Source organism: Budorcas taxicolor, chromosome 13 (genome assembly GCF_023091745.1).
Source record: "Budorcas taxicolor isolate Tak-1 chromosome 13, Takin1.1, whole genome shotgun sequence".
In the NCBI taxonomy this organism is placed as follows: Eukaryota; Metazoa; Chordata; class Mammalia; order Artiodactyla; family Bovidae; genus Budorcas; species Budorcas taxicolor.
This window is the reverse complement of record NC_068922.1, coordinates 7439576-7461258: the sequence shown is the minus strand read 5'-3', so window position 1 is coordinate 7461258 and position 21683 is coordinate 7439576. Positions and strand designations below refer to the sequence as shown.

At 38.7% G+C, this 21683-nt stretch overlaps 1 protein-coding gene across 1 annotated transcript in view; it reads left to right on the top strand.

The window, feature by feature from the left end:
- The first annotated feature begins 2403 nt into the window (after window positions 1–2403).
- TASP1 (taspase 1) overlaps window positions 2404–21683 on the top strand; it is a 254366-nt gene continuing 235086 nt past the window's right edge. The window contains exons 1-3 of the mRNA XM_052651058.1: window positions 2404–2579; window positions 6954–7021; window positions 8890–8958. Coding sequence (XP_052507018.1) covers window positions 2435–2579; window positions 6954–7021; window positions 8890–8958 — 282 coding nt within the window. The 5' untranslated portion in view covers window positions 2404–2434. The remainder of the gene's footprint in view (window positions 2580–6953; window positions 7022–8889; window positions 8959–21683) is intronic.

Below are 21683 nucleotides of genomic sequence, written 5' to 3'. Positions count from 1 at the left end.
AGAAAGTTTTATAATTCATACTGCTTGGATGTGTTTTCATTTGAACTGAAGCTTTGAATTTTCCGAAGCCTGAGTTTCCACACAGCTGTTTGTGGGTCTAGTGGGCCCAAGCTCATTTCATGACTTGGTCAGACATCATGGCCTATATAGACTGGAAGATAAACTGCTAATCATTTAAACTGACTTTGTCAACTGACACAGAAGTAAATAGTAACCTATTTCAGAGAAATAACCAAAGTCAAATAAAGGTAATTGAGGCAGACCCTTGTGAAGCAGTTGGAAAAAATCCATCCTCAGAGAGATACTTATCACTACAAAACAAAAGCAGGCATTTTAACTTACTGTTATTTAGTAAACTTCAGCACTCTTTTATAATCAAAATTTATGATATATGTAAACATTTTAATACAACAGCAAATGATATATATATGATTTTAAATTATTTGTCCTTTAAAACAAGTGATACATAATAATAATTAAATGGGTTCTTTTAAACCAGGAATTAAAGGAAGTTAAAATACGATATTGGGCTTCTCAGGTGGCATTAGTGGTATGGAGCCTGCCTGCCAATACAGGAGACATAAGAGATGTGGGTTCAGTCCCTGGGTCGGGAAGATGCCCTGGAGGAGGGCATGGCAACCCACTCCAGGAGTCTTGCCTGGAGAATCCCGTGGACAGAGGAGCCTGGCGGGCTACAGTCCATGGGCTTGCAAAGAGTCACACATGACTGAAGTGACTTACCATGCATGCATGCACACACAGAGTACCATATTGCAGTGCTTCCAGACCATCTCTGGTGTGAAGAACCAAGTTAAAATTTTTTCAATCCATTGTTGACCATTACTTTCATAAAATGCAAAAACAAAACAGAATACCACAAAAACCTCAAAAGAAAACTATGAAAGAAAGATAAAAGTAAAAGCTCATATTTTTATCTGATGTAGCAGATAAAATTTTTTCCAAAATATGATTATACCACTGGAAAATATAAGTTTTAGAGTGAATTAATGTGCCTTTTGTACTTCGAGTCTTTTCCTTGTGAATCTCCAGTTTTTATAGATGGTTTTAATTCTGTTTTATTAAATACATTATGAAAATATATAATTATAAACAAAACTTGGGGAAATAGAAAAGAATTACAAAAACTGTCATTGTTTATTGAAAACTTGGATGTAAGACAGTTTGTATAAGAATAAAAAATAATCTCTTGCAGGCTGATAACCAGCACTAGTCTGTAGACCACACTTTGCGTGACACTATTCTTTTGAACTAGTTGGCTGTCACTCTTTAAAGCCTTGTGTCCCTCCCCATTTCTCAATTTAGAATAAGGTATAGATTCGTACCTTATAGTGTGAATCTAGGTGTTTAAGTTGTTTCAATCATGTGACTTTGGGATTTTTTTTTTCTTTAAGTCTCTGTTGATTTTTTAAATGATCCATTTTTCCCCAGTCTGAAGTATGTTTTACCATCATTATTGTTATTAAGTCAAGATTGCTAGAAGCTTGTGAGCTTGTGAGAAAAATTAGAAGCTTTGAGGTATATGTTGCTTGTAACTTGTTTTATTGTTTATCTTTTGAGAACCTCAGAAATAATGCCTTTATGAAAATGAATAAGTATTTGCACAAGTATTATTTTAATTTTGTGCTTTAGTCTTATAAATTTGATAGCATTTGTTTTACATTGAGCTCTGAAGCATTGAACTGTTTTTCATAAAAAGTTCTCCATAGGCAGAAGTAAATCTGTATGTTGGTTCATTTTTTTAAGCAAGCAGCAATCTTGAGCTCTTATATGTTCTTACCACACACAAAAGATTGTACTTACGTGAGGTGATCGATGTGTTAACTAACCTTGTGGTAATCATTTTGCAGTATATATACATATATATATATGTATCAAATCCTCAGGTTGTACTGCTTGAACTTATCCACTGGTATATGTCAATTATATCTCAATAAAGCTGGAGGAAAAAATTAACAGCAATCTAGGCTTTAAATCAAGGCTTAGTGATATTGCCAGCACTGCCTATGGTTCTAGAATGTCCCAGAGGTTATTAGCGTTTGGTTTGGAGGGAGTAGAAAGTGATATTTAAGATGAGGTTTTCTTCAATGTAGATAAAATGAAAGATAAAATATCTTTTGGACTCAACATGAAGTCTTTTCACAACAGTTCTTTGTTTATACGACTTCAAGGACTGTCAGTGTATAAAGGGATTTAAATTCTAACCTTTTTATATTCTTTGTATTACCCAGTTAAATAACTTTAAAATTAAGGGTTTTTCTTGAAAGTTATCTGAGCACAAATTTGTATACGTGTGTGTTAGTGGAAAGAAATGCATGCCATCTTTGCCTGTTTTCCTTTAGGGTAATTCCTCTTCTGCAATTACTTTTGGATGGAAGTATGCACTTTTCCCAATAGAAGATGGTAATCTTGGAGAATGACCATGGAGAAGGGGATGAGTTCTGGAGAAGGGCTGCCTTCCAGATCATCTCAAGTTTCGGCTGTTAAAACAACAGCGAAAGAGTTGGAAACGAAGCAGTCCCATAAAGAGAAGCGAGGGGGCTTTGTGTTGGTGCATGCAGGTAAGCTCTGAGTAGCTGAGTTGGAAGGTGAAAATAATGGTTTCCTTCCCTTTACCTTGAAGTACACCAGGAACTGAGTTTCCTATCTGGGGGAGGGACACTGCAGGAGGAGTTGGAACCACGGTTGACTTGCATAGAGTGAAGGCCTCCCCTGAGCTCCCCACATGGAGGGTCTTACAGTGATGGCACTTCCTTTGTCCCCTTCATTCACCTCCTCTAGTACTTTTACTCCGCATGTGTGTGCCTGTTAAGTCGCTTCAAGTCATGTCTGACTCTTCGCTGTTCTGTGGACTTGTAGCCTGCCAGGCTCCTCTGTCCTTGGGGATTCTCCAGGCAAGCATAACTGGAGTGGGTGGCCGTGCCATCAGCCAGGGGATCTTCGTAACCCATGGATCAAACCTGTATCTTTTCGTTTACCTGCATTGGCAAATAGATTCTGTTACCACTAGTGCCACTTGGGAAGCTCTTTACTCCATATAGTAGATATATTTAGATGTTGTTAAAACCAGACAAAGTAATTGTTTAAACTCTGGTTTGTGTTTTTAAAAATAAAGTTGTTGAAAAAAATTTTACTCACCCCATATTTGACTTTGTCCGTTGTAGAGTGTAATTTATACAATCTTAAAGGTAGTTTTTGCCTTCTTAATATTATAAATGAGGAACCTTGAACGCAGAGTGGTTAAGTGGCTTCAGGCACCCAGCTAATCAGTAGCGCCAGGCTGAGAAACCATTAAGTGGGCCTGAAAGTCCCATTCTAGTGCTTCTGGCACTCCGTCAGCCTCTGATTTCTGCTTCAGAGGATCTTGAAGACAGACACAGTGAAGTTCAGCCCGTGAGTCCCCGTTATTGATACAGCGAGGGTTTCCAAGCAGTGCAGCTCTGCCCTGGTCTTTTTTCCTCTCCCTTTTTCTTTGATGTGGGGTGAGTGGCATTGTTTCTTTTTGTCAGACTGGCATTCTGCCTGATTGTTAACCTTTGGCTGTAGCTAAACTGAACAGACAAGTTGGGAAGTCTTACAGAATTGAATCTGGGAAAATCAAACAGTGAACAAACAAAAGGTTCAATTTTCTTTTCTTTCAACTGACTTTTCAAAGAAATGAGGTAAATTTATAGAAACAACTGAAATTCCCAAGCCAGTGTTCCTTCTACTGCACCATGCTGGTGGTGCAGTAGGACCCAGTGAGTTATTTTATTCATAACGAGTATGTGAAAAATGTGCAAGAAAGCCCTGAGATATGTAAGCAGTAACACCATGGAACATTTGATGACTTGGAAAGGGTTGCCTTCTGTGGTAGTCATTGCAGACTCCCTCCTGTCTCAGACACATACCTGAAGGCAATGACTCTTATAGCTGGTGCTGGGACCAGCTGTAATAGGAGGAAGTCTGGGTTATGGCAGGAACTTGTGTGGATTAAGGATGACTTTCCACTTCAAACTTCTTAGAAGGTCAAATAGAACGATTGATTATGCAGCATTATATACCTTCCACATATAAGGGACAAAATTTCAATTCCAGTGTAGAGATTTTAAAACTTTTTCTTTTTTATTTCATATTAAAGGAGACTTGCCCAAGTTTTAGTCATTTGAATAGTAGTAGATTCTTGCTTTTTCCCTAGATCTGTATACTACCTATACTTTTCATGTTTGTGCTCATTGCTCAGTTTTGTCTCTTTGTGACCCTATGAACTGTAGCCCACCAGGCTCCTCTGTCCATGGAATTTTCCAGGCAAGAATACTGGAGTGGGTTGCCATTTCCTCCTCCAGAGGATCTTCCCAACCCAGGGACTGAACCCATGTCTCTTGTGTCTCTTGCATTGGCAGGCAGATTCTTTACCACTGAGCCATCAGGGAAGTTCATTAGTGCTGCTATCCACACACTAAAGTTATCTATTTGGCTGCAGTATACCATGTGGGAAATCCTGCTGCAAGGTCTGAGACCTAAGATGGCATTTATTAGAGAACATGAAGAGAGTCCTCGTAAACATTGGCACAGGTTCTGTGAAGTCTGAGTTCTTTTGAGAAATGTGACTAGAATTTGTATATATTATGGATTCTTGTTGTTTGGACTTCTTTTCTACTCCCTCGAGTCCATTAACTTTAGCTTCTTGGACCCATTCTTTGTCTGCATTGAGGAAAGATGGGTTAAGTTTGTGTTGTGAGGCCTGAAGATGAGAGACGTAGTTCTTTAACCTTGCCTGTGTTGGACCTCTCTGGGGCCCAGAAAGGGACTGGGAGTGGGGTCTGAGGGGGAGATTCAGAGCAAGTTAAGGAACTTTGATGAAAGGCCTTTTCTTGGTTTCTTTCTAGTTTATTCTCAGATCCCTAACTAAGCAAGTATTAATCCTTTTAGGGAAATAAATTTCAGAGCCTTTCTCTTGAAGTTGCTGAGTGATTAGGATAGGCAGTGGTGAATATACCATTCCTGATGTTTCAGAGACTCTGAGCTACATTCCAGGGGTGAAGACAGAAGTTAGAGTAGGAGAGGTGATATTGGCGGTTGTTGTGGAAAGGATGTAACAGCTGTCCATTTCAAGTTTTAAATAAAACTACCTAGTTTTCTGAAGTTACTCTTGAGAATTCTGACAAGGACTTTCCAAAGTTCAACGGGGAGGAAATTAAAGGCACTCTGCCCTTGACACTGCCTAAGTTATCAGTTCAGTTCAGTTCATTAGCTCAGTCGTGTCCGACTTTTTGCAGCCCCATGAATCGCAGCACTCCAGGCCTCCCTGTCCATCACCATCTCCCGGAGTTCACTCAGACTCACGTCTGTCGAGTCGGTGATGCCATCCAGCCATCTCATCCTCGGTCGTCCCCTTCTCCTCCTGCCCCCAATCCCTCCCAGCGTCAGAGTCTTTTCCAATGAGTCAACTCTTCGCATGAGGTGGCCAAAGTACTGGAGTTTCAGCTTTAGCATCATTCCTTCCAAAGAACACCCAGGACTGATGTCCTTTTGAATGGGCTGGTTGGATCTCCTTGCAGTCCAAGGGACTCTCGAGTCTTCTCCAACACCACAGTTCAAAAGCATCAATTCTTTGGCACTCAGCTTTCTTCACAGTCCAACTCTCACATCCATACATGACCACTGGAAACACCATAGCCTTGACTAGATGGACCTTAGTCGGCAAAGTAACGTCTGTGCTTTTGAATATGCTGTCTAGGTTGGTCATAACTTTCCTTCCAAGGAGTAAGCATCTTTTAATTTCATGGCTACAGTCACCACCTGCAGTGATTTTGGAGCCCCCCAAAATAAAGTCTGCCATCGTTTCCATTGTTTTCCCATCTATTTCCCGTGAAGTGCTGGGACCAGATGCCATGATCTTTGTTTTCTGAATGTTGAGCTTTAAGCCAACTTTTTCACCCTTCTCTTTCACTTTCATTAAGAGGCTTTTGAGTTCCTCTTCACTTTCTGCCATAAGGGTGGTGTCATCTGCATATCTGAGGTTATTGATATTTCTCCTGGCAATCTTGATGCCAGCTTGTGCTTCTTCCAGTCCAGCGATTCTCATGATGTACTGTGCATATAAGTTAAATAAGCAGGGTGACAATATACAGCCTTGATGTACTCCTTTTCCTATTTGGAACCACTCTGTTGTTATGTCCAGTTCTAACTCTTGCTTCCTGACCTGTATATAGGTTTCTCAAGAGGCAGGTCAGGTGGTCTGGTATTCCCATCTCTTTCAGAATTTTCCACAGTTTATTGTGATCTACACAGTCAAACACTTTGGCATAGTCAAGAAAGCAGAAATAGATGTTTTCCTGGAACTCTCTTGCTTTTTTGATGATCCAGCGGATGTTGGCAATTAGATCTCTGGTTCCTCTGCCTTTTCTAAAACCAGCTTGAACATCTGGTGTTCACGGTTCACGTTTTGCTGAAACCTGGCTTGGAGAATTTTGAGCATTACTTTACGAGCGTATGAGATGAGTGCAATTGTGTGGTAGTTTGACCATTCTTTGGCATTGCCTTTCTTTAGGATTGGAATGAAAATGACCTTTTCCAGTCCTGTGGCCACTGCTGAGTTTTCCAAATTTGTAGGCATAGGTTATCAACTCCCTCTAAAAAACACTCTTGACTTTGGGTAAGTTTTCAAAAGGAGGAGAGGTCACCTTGGTGAAGCCTCTTTGGGAACATAAGCTATTTCTGGTGCCTCTGGTAGGAAAATAGCTTTTCAAAAAGGAGATAAGGCATGGTATTGAAAACACTTATGGTGCAGAAAGATTTTTAAGATTAGATTATTAAGAGTCCATACACTTAGGACAGTAGTTTTTTTGTCACTCAGAAAGCATCAGTTTGTATGAACTATTTATATAATGTTAGCAAGGTCTCTGATATCTTAATGATAGTTAACCATTGATTTTTTTTTTCCCCCACTACAGGTGCAGGTTATCATTCTGAATCCAAAGCCAAGGAATATAAGCATGTATGCAAAAGAGCTTGTCAGAAGGTATGGAGAGAATGTATTCTGTCTGATTGAAACATTTTAGTTTTGACCATAAAGCAGCTTTACCTTGAAATTCAAAATTTTAAGGTTTGATTTATAAGACAGACTTTGGCTTGGACCACAAAATAATTTTGCTCATATTTGTGGAGTCTTTTGTTTTGTTTTGTGTTTTTTATTCTCCAAATCATGTTTAGATCTTTTCTTTCCTTTCCCAGATCAAAGTCTGTATTTTTGGAATTGTGGGCACATAATCATATACCTTTTAATCTTTGCAGTGGTTTGAGCTCTATAGGAGGAGTAGGGCAAACAGGTCAAAGGCAGCCAATGTGGCTTTCTATGAAGGGAAGAAGAAAATAATAAAAAAATTAAAATGAGTGTTTTTCTTAGGGAGATTATCTTTTTCTTTGTTTCTCATCGCGTAGTTTGTATCGTAGCAAATTCATTGTCATTCTGAAGTTTAGCTTTGCCTGTGGACTCAGTTGTGCTTTTTTTCATCTTTGGATTTTGAGGTTTTGCTAAATTGTTGAATGCTAAATGTGGAGGCAGGAATGGACTCGGAAGAAATATTGTTTGCTTTTATTTTGCTGGCTATATACTCTTGTGGGCAAACCTTCCATTACCTTTTATGCAAATAGAATGTTAATTGGACATTGAGTATCAAGTAAATAGGGGTCTTCCTCACTCTTTTCATTTATATTTATTACCATTTAAAGAAAATTATGTTTAGTTAGAGATCCAAGGTTTTTCTTATGAATGGAATCTCATAAATGGATGAGAATATTTTGTTACAGTGATTGCATTGTCTTTTAAAAAGTATAATAAAGGTAAATATTCTTTAAGGTATTTTATATTTTTAATCTTATTTTTCAAAGTGTGAAATCTTTTTGTTTTCTGAAAAGAAATGGATTACCTTTATAGGACTATAGTTCTGTATATAATACATTTAGAGTGTGTAACCAGACTCCTCAATGTATACAATAAATGAACTTCTCAAAAGTTTCCTGAGGAATACAGTTCTTAGTTTTTGATCTTTTTGTTGACTAAGTTGGAGTTTCAATAATTCATTTAAAAATCAGTTTTTCTTCTCTTTCTTTCCTGTCTTATTTATACTTAAGAAGCAAGGTGATTTTGTGACCTTTACTCTCTATAGATTATATTACAAAATAATATTATATGTTTAATCTCAATGTAAAGTACCTTATAGAATCACAAATGCTGTTGTCAAAAGTATGCTTCCATGTAAAAATTCTGAAATGCCTCTGTGACTGAGTCACTGTTTTTTACAGCTGGAGTAGAGAGAGTAGCAGGGACTTCCCTGGCGGCTCAGACAGTAAAGAATCTGTCTGCAATGAGGGAGTCCTGGGTTCGATCCCTGGGTCAGCAAGTTCCTGTGGAGAAGGGAATGGCTACCCACTCCAGTATTCTTGCCTGCAGAATTCCATGGACAGGGGAGCCTGGTGGGCCTCAGTCGATGGGGTTGCAAATGGTTGGCCACAGCTGACCACTTAACACACACAGTGAGAGTAGTAACGGTGGAATAAGAAATTATTAGCTTAGTCTATATAAAATATGAATTCAGATTTCAAAGTGGAATTCATATAATTTCTTAGGCTATGTGAGTTGCCCTGTGATGAATGAAGCCCTTTCACTTACTAAATTCCTTGCACTTTGTGTTTAGCTATATCATAAGTTATCCTGAATAATTGCTTACTCTAAGTAGTTAATTTCTTAAAGTATGAAATGGAACTGTAGTGATCAATTTTTGTTAACTCTAAATGTCTCTTACACTTCTTTAAGCCTTTGAAAAGTTTCTGGGTGTGTTTGAGAAGCTGTGGTTTTACAGCGAATAACCTTGCCCCTTGGTTTCATAGGCAATTGAAAAGCTACAGGCTGGTGCTCTTGCAACAGATGCAGTGACTGCAGCCCTGGTGGAGCTTGAGGTATTTCTTTTCTCTGTTTGTTTCATTTAAAGTAGTTGTGAGTTTGTGTTTGTTATTCTTAAATGACATGAAACTGTTGTTTAGTCAGCCATCTATGACACTAGTGTTTCCCAACAGTATTAACAATGAAGAATGAAGAAGCAGTCGGTGATCTTGTTAGGTTGTCTTATTGGAGACTTCTCTGATTAATATAAAGAAGTTGGTTAAATTTCAATTTTTCCCCTGGTTTTGCGAGATTCATGAATACAAGTTACTGGTGGCTTGATGCTTGAATTTCCTTAATATTTTCAGAAGAAAAATTCCTGAAGTTCACACCTTCTCAAAGTAATATATATTCTGTTGTTTAGAAAACAAAAAATTCCAACTGTCTAGAAGTGTCCCAAGTTTAAGGAGAAGTTTCCTCACAAATGTATCAGTGGGATATATATATATACTGAAGCTGTGCTCTGTTAGGTGTGTCTTGTCCAGTGTGATTGTTAGGTTGGTCTCCAGTTAACTGTGGGCATTGAGGAATTCAGTGAAGAGGTTCTCAAGTTTGCTGTAATCCTTGCTACTTCAGTATGAGGGTCTCTCAATTCTCTTAATCTAGGCCCCGAGGATAAGTTTGTCCAGGAGATATTGAGGACTTCAGAAGCCTGACTTATTTTTCTCAAATTTTTAGAAGGTAGATTAGTGTAAGTCAGTTTAGAGGGCAGTGAGTGAATAGTTTTTTGCTTGAAAAGATTGCTAGGGGAATCAAATAAGACTTAGAGATAAAACAGAGAGTTTGAGGGAGGAGGTGATAGAGAAGACTGTCTGCAGTTGACTAGATTAGGTTCCTACTAGCAGGGCACCTACTCTGACATGCCAGGCCTTGCTTTTTACCTGTGAAGATTGCCCAGAGTTTACCAAAAGTGCTAGCCTTGTTCCCCTGATTCACTGCAGGGTTGAGCTTTGGATCATGCTCTGTGGACTGTACACTCTCTTGCTAACACTTTGAGCTTGGTCCTAGGGTATGTGGTCAAGGAAGGGGAATATAGATGGTGGGCATGTAGTTTGGTGCCTGAGGCATCTGACTGGGGGCATGTGGTCCCTTTCTGTTGAGACTGATTGATCCTGCACTAGCTCTGTACCACTTGGTAGCCACAAAGCGCTGGGTACCTCCTAGCCTCTCCTGGGCTCAGTTTACACATTTATGATATGAGGATGATAATTTCTACTTTACAGAGTTGTGAAGGTTAACTGACTTAATGTATGATAATCACTTAGAACAGTATGAGGCATGTGGTAAGCTACTCATAACTGTTATCAATAATGACTATTGTGAGGATATATGTGAAGTGAATATTTGTGGAAAGTTAATTATATGTTGTGGATAAAAGGGGAAAAGTGATGCCAGAAAGAAGGTTGATGTGGTTACCACCAAATCTTACCTTTACTCAAAACACATACGCAAAGAAAGCTTCATCTAACTTAATTCAGTTATTAATTGCAAATGACTTCTTTGTGTAGAAGACAATGTCCTGAGGTGACAGGTACATGGAGCCAGTGTGGGTCTGGGGAGAGATTAATGCATAGCTGGGTGTATACCTTAAGGGCAACTATGAATACAAAATTGAGTAAAATTAAGTTTTCCTTTTTCTTTTCATCTTAGGATAACTTTAATTTTCTCAAGTCCTACTTATGCTGACTATTTCGTTACATTTTTTTCCCCATGATGAATCAATCCTACTTTAAAAGAGTTTACTTATGTATACTTAAAAATGATTTAAAATACATTTTGGAATGAGTTACATGTGAACGAACTTTATAGTTTTGAATGATGACCTGTGGTTTTTAAGAGTGTGGATATGAAGGTTTTTTAAAAAATAAATGTGTTCTATTATTTTGATTGGACCGTGGCCTGAATGAGTTTAGTGTATTTTCCTCCCTTTAATTATTAAGTTTGGGGAAGGATTTCAGTGAATTATCTTTAAAAATTCTTTTTTATGTGGAATCTTTGATTGAAATATATGTTAGTAGTTTAAAGGTTAAGGCTCCACTAACCGGAAGAATTTTCCCGAATCTTAAGGATTATGCTGGAAGTCATGCATATACGGCCTCCTACCATTGCTGTCAGCTTGCATAATTGTGATTCGTCATCTTTGAACCAGGTGGTCTTCAAATAAAGAGTTTAACTGAAGACATATTCTAATAGTTTGAATCAATGGAAGGATACATAAAAATTGGATTCTTATATTTTCTGTACTTAGAAAAAATGAGAGTAACAATATTAAGTCCTTTCAGTCAACTGAAAAGTTCCAGAATCTCACTTATACTGTTATGTTTAATTTGAGAGTAACCACTTATCCTTACTTTTTTGGTCAGTCTATTTAGCAGAGCTGAGTTTTGTCTTAATTATCAAATAAATATGGACAACCATCATACCTTTGTCTTTTGACTTTGGGATATACTTTTTGAATTCAAGAAAACCATACTTTTTAAACTTGCTTTTTACATTATTACTTAGGCAGGTGGCTACACTGGGTTTGAGTTCCTTGAGGGCTTTGCTAACTGTGGATTGAAATGGTTTAATGGGTTTAATGGTCCTTATTGGCCAGAAGGGATGTCTTGCCTTGTATTTTGAAAAATATGAAAATTTGCACTTACCTAAATAGTGAAAAGTACATTGACCTCAACCTGATGCCACAGAGGGGAAAGGGAGAATGTGAAATAAAATTTATAATAAAAAATGTTGGGAAAAAAAAAAAAAACGTTGGGTTTTGGTGACCTCTATAATTTATACAGGCCACCTCAACAAATCATTTTTGAGCTTTTCTTAGAATCTTATTCCCTTGTGTGGTTTCATTTTTCTCACCCACCAAGACAGACAACTGCAAAGCACCAGAGGGCTGGGATGGTGAGTGTGTAAGTTCCTGCCTATGAAACTGACTAGCTTCTCCCTTCTGGGTTTTGGGAGGGAAGGTGGCCACTCGTATGAGAGGTGTTCTGTAGTGTGAGGGTGAAGATGAGATGTGGATGACAGTGTGCATTTGCTTGTTTTCACAATGTGGTGAAGAAAATGGAAAGGTCAGTTTTATAGATCATATTTTAATAATTTATTGTTAAAGTGATTTGGTCCCATTGTTTCATTATTCATTGTTTTTTAGAGATTCTTTTTGTAACTGATGGGAAAGTGACTCCTACCCATTGGGTAGTACACTTCTGATTTCCCTCCCAGCAGAGAAGATAAATTTGTGCAGCAACTTGATTGTCATGTCTGGGCTGTGCATTTGGAAGACAGTTGCTTTCATGCCTGCTTTTGAAATAGTTTTGGTTTGGATAGTGACAGTGGATTTTAAATTTTAGACCATAGTTTGTACATAATTTGTACATTTCACATGTACAGCTTCTGATGCAGATTTTTTCTGTGAGAAAATTGGATTTAGATCTGGGTGAGTCATGATGCCTCTGCTTAAGTAAAGAGTGTTTCATAGATTCTGATAGAAAATGAGCTCATAAAATGCTTACTGAAGTGCTCTTTGCACATCAAAAAATTTCTTTTGAAAGTATTAAGATGAGGTTTAAAAAGTTCTGATAAGGAATAATAGGTGAAATATGACTTGACAAACTGATGAGAGGTTACTTGTCGTCTTGTGAGGAAACTAATGAATCTGGCTGGCTGGGTGTATCCTTTGAGAGATTTTGGTTAATTTGTTTTGAAAACTGATTATTTTGGTAAGCAGAATACTAAGTATTAACAATAGTGATAAGTATAGCCTTTGAATTTCATGTGGTGAAAGGTAAATTGTACAGGCTTCCATGTTAAAAATGTTTTGCTGAACTTAGATTATTGGACCTTGCCATCTTTTGTTGAGTTGATTCATTCTTTGTGTCTTCGTATGGTCAGAGGAGATGATACTTCATGGTCGAAGCTTGTTGATTGTCCAGATCCTTTAGCATTTAAAGAGCAGATTATATTGCGCACAGCTGTCTGCTAAAAATGGACCATTGTCTTTGGATCTCTATATAATCCAATGTAGTACTTGCTTGTAAATCTTGGTAAATCCTTTATAGAAGTAACTTCTTATCCAGACGGCTGGTAGTTTGGGGTGTGAGGGAAAAAAAGGAGATATTTGCATTATTGTACATTTATATGAGTATATATAATGCTTTATGCATTTATCTGACCTCTACATCCTGAGCCGTAGAGCCAGCTCTGCATGCATGCCTAAAAAGCAAGGATCTCCAGAGTGTCCTCCCTGTGGTTGGTGGACCACAGCCCAGGGCTCTGTGCAGCTATAGGATTAGGCCATACGTCCTTCCTTTGGCCTTATTCTTCTAGCTGGAATTGTGTGTGTGCTTCAAAGGGAGAGAGAGCCCCAAAGGCCTGTGAGTCTTTGGGCTGCTTCGTGGTCATGAAGACGGTGTGGCTTGCTGCTGGCGCACGGGCATATCTTGGATGGGAGGGAATACTGGGAAGGTCTGATATAACCCCCTTTCTCTCACCAAGCCTGTAGCAAATTCACTTTTAGGGTTTCTTTATGGTTAGAAGCCTATCCACATCTGCTCCCTATCCCACTTCGGTATTTAGTCTTTGCTGCAAAAACATAGCTGCTTTACTGTCATTAATGTTTATTTTTGAGGTCAACAATTATTTAAAATAAGTGAGCATCTCTGTTCTTCTGCACATTTTTTGTTTTGAAGAAATGATCTTCTCATAAGCAGAAGGGAGCTGAGGATTTCAGTAGTTCCTTGCTTCCTGCTCCCCCTCACTCCCCTATGGGGCTGAACACGCTGGACAGATAGCTCCATGCATCTAGCTCACAGATACAACAAATGCCCTCACTGTGTGACTGAGGACTCCAATTTTAGACCCACAACTCCCGAAAGTCTCATTTTTCTCTTCCATTGGCCATATGTTTTATTGTCTGTAATGAGGAGTGGGGGAGGTCCTGTTTTTATGTATGTGAAGCAAGGAGTTTTGCCTTTTCTGCTTTGTAGTACTTCAAATGTTTTCATTGCATGAAACTTGGATTTTGACTTCAGATGCTCTTTGTACCTTTATCTTTTTTCAACTTGGTTATCATTGATTATTTCGTCAAAGACTCTACTTTGCTGTCTGTTTAGCAGTATTTCCAGGGGTGCTTCAGTATTTCTGTGTATTCCATCTGATTATAGAGTCTTTATGTTTCTCTGCATTTTTTGTTTTATTTTTTGAGGTGTACACACACAGTTACACTTCATGGAGTTGCATCCAGCCAAGTGTCCATGTTCTTCTTGTGAAGAGGCAGAGAAAATCACCTCTCCCAAGAATTTCCACCTTCTGACCAAGGCATATGTGTCCTGAAGAGCTGTACACAGATGGGAGGCAACTTGTTTGCTTGTTCTGCTGCTAGAGCATTGATTTAATTAGAAGACAGGCTGTGGGTGGCCAAGTGCAGACAAAGAAGCACCAGACACAGCCCAGTTAGCCTGGGACAGTAAAAGTAAGTTACACTCTTTCTAAAACACTTTTTTGAGTATCGATGCTGATTCTTGCCTTTAGTAGTAAGGGGCAACTTGTAACTTACTGTTTGTGTTTACACATTAGGTGCATCTGTTCTTTTTCTAAGACCCTAGACATTAAATGTGCTCTTTAGCACAAAGTATCTGCTTAATTAAGGAAAAGCAGTGATTTTTTTTCTTCTTTTAATTTTTTCAGAATAAAAAAGAAAACTGAATCAATGATTACATTCCAGGTTCATTTTTATACAGCATCAAAACTGTGTATTAGTTTCGACTGAGTCAAAACTTTTAAGTACAGTGCTTGTTGTGTTACAGAGCTTTTTACTGATGGGAACATGAAAACAGTTTCACCTTTTTCTAGCCATTTCTTGATGAGCTGTGTGCACCTTATCACATGAATTCATCTTGACTGAATGTGGTAGAAAATACGGTCCAAGACCAGACCTAGCAGTGTCTAAGGAGCTTGTGGACTTCCCTGGGGGCTCAGACGGTAAAGCGTCTGTCTACAATGCAGGAGACTCAGGTTCGAGCCCTGGGTTGGGAAGCTCCCCTGGAGAAGGAAATGGCAACCCACTCCAGTACTCTTGCCTGGAAAATCCCATGGACAGAGGAGCCCCATAGGCTACAGTCTATGGGGTTGCAAAGAGTCGGACACAACTGAGCGACTTCACTGTCAAGGAGCTTGTAGCTTTATATATAAGTCCTGTTTTCCTCTGGGAGTTATTACTCTCTAAGAATATGCTACATTTTAGAATTCAGTTTTGAACTACTAAAAGCTACATTTGGTAATATGATGGAATTGGTGATAATTTGTGTTTTGGTTATGAGCAGCAATTTAGACTTTTGGGTTGAGTATAAAATATCTTCCTTTAAATTAATAGAGATATTAGATTCATTGGCCCTTGCATTTATAGTACTGTGATTATTGAATCATTTTGTATGTGTGTGTGATGTGCGTGTGTGGTATGTGTGTGTGTTTGGATCTGTATCATTTGGGGACATCAATTTTATTATTTAACATCTATTGTTTTTTGCTTTTGGTAGTGAAGGGCTAGGCTTAAGAAGGTTTTTCTGTGTTCAGCAAAGTCTCAGGCTGATAATCATGAAGGTCAGTCTGAAAGACTGCCTTTGATTTCAAGTTTTTAATCTATCTCTCAAAGAGACTTTATTCAGAATCTGGAAAGGCATGAGAAAGAAATTTGTTATATAATTTTTAAGAGTCTCATCAAGATCATGTCCTAAACCTTGCTACAAAGCAGAACAAAGCATTACTTCTGTTTTTTCCTCCCATTCATTCTCGGTATATAGCTGCCATCTAATTTTTATATGTATAGCAGACTTTAACTGTTAGACTAATGAAGGATTGCACCTCACTGTAGCACAGCAAATAGCTTAAAATTGAGTCCTAGGCATCCCAGTTGAGAGCAGTGCTTCGGCTATTCTGACTGCCAGAGAGTTCTTACTGGCAGTCATTCCCGCTCAGGGTGCAGGATCCTGCATGGTAATCACATTTCCCGATAGTTTATGACATGCATATAATGCTGGGTATCAACACTACTGCACTTACTAGGCTTCTCAGAAAATTCCAAGTGGGGAACTTGTTTTTGTTTTCCTCTTTTGGAAGTGTGTGCAGATGTTAACATTTCCTAGTGGGCTGGACATCTTTTAAATTAAAAGCATAGTTATCAGTTCCTACTTACAAGTTAGTGGCACTTCCTCGCCCCTCCAGTCTGCCATGTCCTCACTTCACATTTGACAGAAGGATGGTTTACATTATTATAATTTTGTGGTCTGTGAGGTTCTTTTTGAGCGATATTTTCACATTATCATCAACATGGTTGAAAGGTATTGTTGTTTAGGTTATAGGGAAGTATAAGGAGATGCCAAAGTTGGCTTTACCAGAGAAACAGCTTCATTTGTCTTTTCTATTGTAGCTCAAGTGGAAAGGACAATTTCAGGTACCGGGTGTGCTAACCTCTTCCTGGACATCATAAAGACTCCAACTAAAACAAAGTTTAAAACTATTTCAGATGTGCAGGTCTGTTGAAGCCAATATTTTTTAGAGATTTGTGTTATGTTTGACAAGTAACTCTTTGTACCAGAATTTGGTGGCTTGCAATTAAAAAACCCATGAAAATAAACTGCTGTGATCTAATTTTTCTGCTTAATTATGTTATCTGTTTATTTGCAAATTAGGCAGATTAATAATGGAAAGAAGGTGAATACAGATGGGCAGTGCTTTTTTATTAAGATACTTTTAGTAATAAATTAGAGAAAAAACCTGGTTCTATTTTGACAGAATATTGTGTGCCGGGTCAACAAATGCTCAGATGAACAAAAGAAGTATTTGATGCATTTATTCTGACTTTCCTAGAAGAGCTTAGATGCTTCAAGATCATTTAAAAGTCTTAGTTCCTAAGACATAGGCTGTTGTGAGTTAGGTTTTTAAAGAAATATAAAGTATGTGTTTTTGTGTGTGTAATTGAGCAGTTAAAAAAATGAACTGTCACAGATACTCAAACTGGGTATTCAGCATAGTATATTTGACTCAACTGTTCACAGAGTGTGATGCAAACAAATGTTCTCTTAACTTACATCCAAGATGGCTAAAGTATTACTTTAACACATGTTAAAAGTGGAGCACTGTACCTCTTTGGCTAGATACAATTCCGGGCTGTCTCGGTTGAGTAATTTCCTCAGGCATTCCAACTTTGATCAACCACAGCACGAACTTTTAGCATGTCTGTAAAGCAGCCAGTCCATCTGTAAATATGTCCTGAGGTAGAGAGAAAAGAGAGAATGCCAAAAAGGAAAGAATACTTTCTGTTGTAAAGGAACAGTTACAGAATGAAAATGGAAAGTTTTTTTGTTTCCCTAGGAGCTCTTTTTAGATAATTGAGCCTCTGAAGTCTAAGTATGCCCCGTGGTTCTGTATTAATGAATGAAAGATACTTCGTTTGGGCCTAGTAAAAATGCTTTCCCGACTAACTCTGCTGAAATGTAATGGTTAGAGTTCAGTAATTCTTAAACTTTCCAGTCTTTATTAATGTATTTAGTATTAATTGGCCAAAAACCTAAATATAAGCAAGAGCATGTATCTCAGTAAATCATGTCTTAATTGTTTATGGCTGGTATTTAGATGAAAATATTCTTATATGACCCTGTTTTAGAGAGTAATTCTCAGAACAGGCACACCACTACCGGAGTAATCTCTTTGTTTTCAACACATTAAGCAAAATAGGTTTTTCTGGGTTTTATTTTCAGTGACCTGAAAATGAATTTGCAAATATGTCTGTTGATTTCTATGGGGCTTCCCTGCTGGCTCAGATGGTAAAGAATCTGCCTGCAATGCAGGAGACCTGGGTTCGATCCCTGTGTTGGGAAGATCCTGTGGAAAAGAGAATAGCAACTCGCTCCAGTATTCTTAGTTGGAGAATTCCATGAACTGAGGAGCCTGGTGGGCTACAGTTCATGGAGTCGCATAGAGTCGAACATGACTGAATGACTAATACTTTCACTTGGAGTTTTTTAGTTTGCTTTGCTCCAAATTACTAATTCCAAAGAGAATACCATGTTTTCTTTCATCATTTTGGCAATGACAGTTCACCATTGTGTAAAGGTGTAGATGAAGTTGTCTATACTGATGGTGATCAAGATAGTCTTGAGAAAAATTTTATGATATCTCATCATTCTTGTGGATTCTGGGTAGAAAGCTTATGTCTCATTTTGGAGATGCAAAAAAGCATTACAGATTCTAATTATCACAATCAGAAGATACGTGGCATTTCTGACTTCTAACCTAGCTCTTAGTAAAGTACTTTGATGCAGGGTAATTAGTCTGCAGCACAGATTAAATAGCCTACTTCTGTATTTCACGGATTCAATGGACATGAGTTTGAGTACAAACTAGGAGATGGTGAAGGACAGGGAAGCCTGGCGTGCTGCAGTCCATGGGGTCGCAAAGAGTTGCATGCGACTGAGCGACTGAACAACAGCTACTGTGTTTATCATTTGTAAGCAGCAAGAAGTACATATATTCAGTATTTTCAATATCCAGTGAGGCATGGGAATGAAATCATGATTTGTTGTCGGGACTGGCATTTGTGTCAAAGAGCTGCTTTGCCTGAAATCTCTATTGTGGGCAAAACTGAAGACTTTGAATTTGCATCTGGAGAAGCACGAGGCCTTATTAACCTTTACAAAGTGAGGGTCCAGAAGAGATGTATGTTGATTGTTCCATAGACTAGTTCTTAAAAACTGGAATTTGTTGCAAACATTTAAAATTGGGAGAATCATAAAAATCTGGATTTCTGATTTCTTTTGAAAGAAAAATGAGATCTGGTCACATTGGACATGTATTCTTTCAGGGTTGCAGTCTGCCAAAGCAGAGTGACAGCTGCCCCTTTTTCAATATAGGAAGCTGTGTAACTAAGACTATATTTCAGCTCAAGGTACAGCTGAAAATAAGGCCTGGACAGATATGCCAACTTTTGTCTTGTTGGAAGGCCTGAGGAAATGAACTGATGGTTTAATTGGCCTAACTTTTTTGCTCCAGGTTGCAAATTGTTACAACAGGAATTTCTACCAATAATAAGACTGGAATGAGCTTTGATTTGATTTTTTAAAATTGGAATTGGACTAAGGTATTAACTTATTACTTTGAAAATGAACTTCAAGCTAAAGACTTTTCAAAAAATTTCCCGTAGAAGCAGTTTGAACCAGAACCAAAGTATTAATACATCACTCCAAAGACTTTGAGCTGGAGCTGAAGCAGGTAAAAATACTCTGTGACCTGGCTAAATCCCTCATTTATTTCTAGTCCCTGAAGTAAAATATTATTTTCAGTGTTCGTAGTGAAGAATGTACCAGAAGTGACCATAAGTGCAAGCATATTACACCCAATTCTGAACCTAAAGGATAATTAGCTTCCAATCTTGATTCCACTACTTCTGGATGAGAAGCACACTAAGATAAATCACTAGTTTGTGCATAATATTTGTGGTTGCATCTGTGATGATTACCCAGAAGCCTTTGTACATCCTTTTTATCAGGGACTCTGTCACATTTTATTAATCTTTTCCTGATTCATTTCATTTCTCTCCAGTAGAGGTTGAATCCCGCTTCCCAGAGTGGTTAGCTCTTGTAGCCTCTCACGATTCAGTTTTACTTTCTTTCTCTCCACGTTCTCTGTTCTGTTGCTCATAGATACCTTTACAAACCTCTTCAACGTGGGGTTCAAGGAGAAAGTGAAGATAAGCAGTTCATCCAGGTGAGAGTTTCTCAAGGTGAGGGCCATGCTCTGACTGGATCGGATTCACTTGAGGTAGCTTGTTAAAAAAAAGAGCAGTTTCTCCCTTCACCTTACATGACCTAAGTCAGAATCTTTGGGGATAGGACTCTGGAAATGTTCATTTTTCTGAATTAAACAAAAAAATTACTCTTGAAATAATTGTAGGTTCACATGCAGCTGTAAGAAACAACATGCAGAGAGCCCTTGGAGCCCCGCCCACAGTGATGACTGCTTCTAGAAAAGCTGCTCTTAATCTTTTATTTTAAGACATTGCACTGTAGTGTACATATAGAAAAGCATACATATTTATGGTACAGGAGCAGCTCCTTGAATTTTCAGAGGGAACCAGCACCCAGGTCAAGAACCACATTTGCAGCCCTTCAGAGAGCCCCTTCTGCCTCTTCCAGTCAGTTCAGTTCAATCGCTCAGTTATGTCTGACTCTTTGCGACCCCATGAATCGTAGCACGCCAGGCCTCCCTGTCCATCACCAACTCCCGGAGTTCACCCAAACCGATGTCCATCAAGTTGGTGATGCCATCCAGCCATCTCATCCTCTGTCGTCCCCTTCTCCTCCTGCTCCCGATCCTTCCCAGGATCAGGGTCTTTTCCAATGAGTCAGCTCTTCACATGAGGTGGCCAAAGTATTGGAGTTTCAGCTTCAGCCTCAGTCCTTCCAGTGAATATTCAGGACTAATCTCCTTTAGGATGGACTGGTTGGATCTCCTTGTAGTCCAAGGGACTCTCAAGAGTCTTCTCCAACACCACTGTTCAAAAACATCAATTCTTCAGCGCTCAGGTTTCTTTATAGTCCAACTCTTGCATCCATACATGACTACTGGAAAAACCATAGCCTTGACTAGATGGACCTTTGTTGGCAAAGTAATGTCTCTGCTTTTGAATATGCTATCTAGGTTGGTCATAACTTTCCTTCCAAGGAGTAAGCGTTTCTTAATTTCATGGCTGCAAACACCATCTGCAGTGATTTTGGAGCCCCAAAATAAAGTCTGCCATCGTTTCCATTGTTTCCCCATCTATTTCCCATGAGGTGATGGGACCAGATGCTATGATCTTAGTTTTCTGAATGTTGAACTTTAGGCCAACTTTTTCACTCTCCTCTTTCACTGTCAAGAAGAGGCCTTTAGTTCCTCTTCACTTTCTGCCATAAGGGAGGTGTCATCTGCATATCTGAGGTTATGGATATTTCTCCCGGCAATCTTGATTCCAGCTTGTGCTTCTTCTAGCCCCGCGTTTCTCATGATGTACTCTGCGTAGAAGTTAAATAAGCAAGGTGACATAATACAGCCTTGACGTACTCCTTTTCCTATTTGGAACCAGTCTGTTGTTCCATGTTCAGTTCTAACTGTTGCTTCCTGACTTGCATACAGGTTTCTCAAGAGGCAGGTCAGGTGGTCTGCTATTCTTATCTCTTTCAGAATTTTCCAGTTTCTTGTGATCCACACAGTCAAAGGCTTTGGCATAGTCAATAAAGCAGAAATAGATGTTTTTCTGGAACTCTCTTGCTTTTTTGATGATCCAGTGGATGTTGGCAACTTGATCTCTGGTTCCTCTGCCTTTTCTAAAATCAGCTTGAACATCTGGAAGTTCACAATTCATGTACTGTTGAAGTCTGACTTGGGGAATTTTGAGTGTTACTTTACTAGCATGTGAGATGAGTGCAATTGTGTGGTAGTTTGAGCATTTTTTGGCATTGCCTTTCTTTGGGATTGGAACGAAAACTGACCCTTTTCAGTCCTGTGGCCACTGCTGAGTTTTCCAAATTTGCTGGCACGTTAAGTGCAGCACTTTCACAGCATCATCTTTTAAAATTTGAAATAGCTCAACTGGAATTCCTGGGAGAAGGAAATGGCAACCCATTCCAGTATTCTTGCCTGGAGAATCCCGGGGACAGAGGAGCCTGGTGGGCTGCTCTCTATGGGGTCACACAGAGTTGGACATGACTTGGCAGCA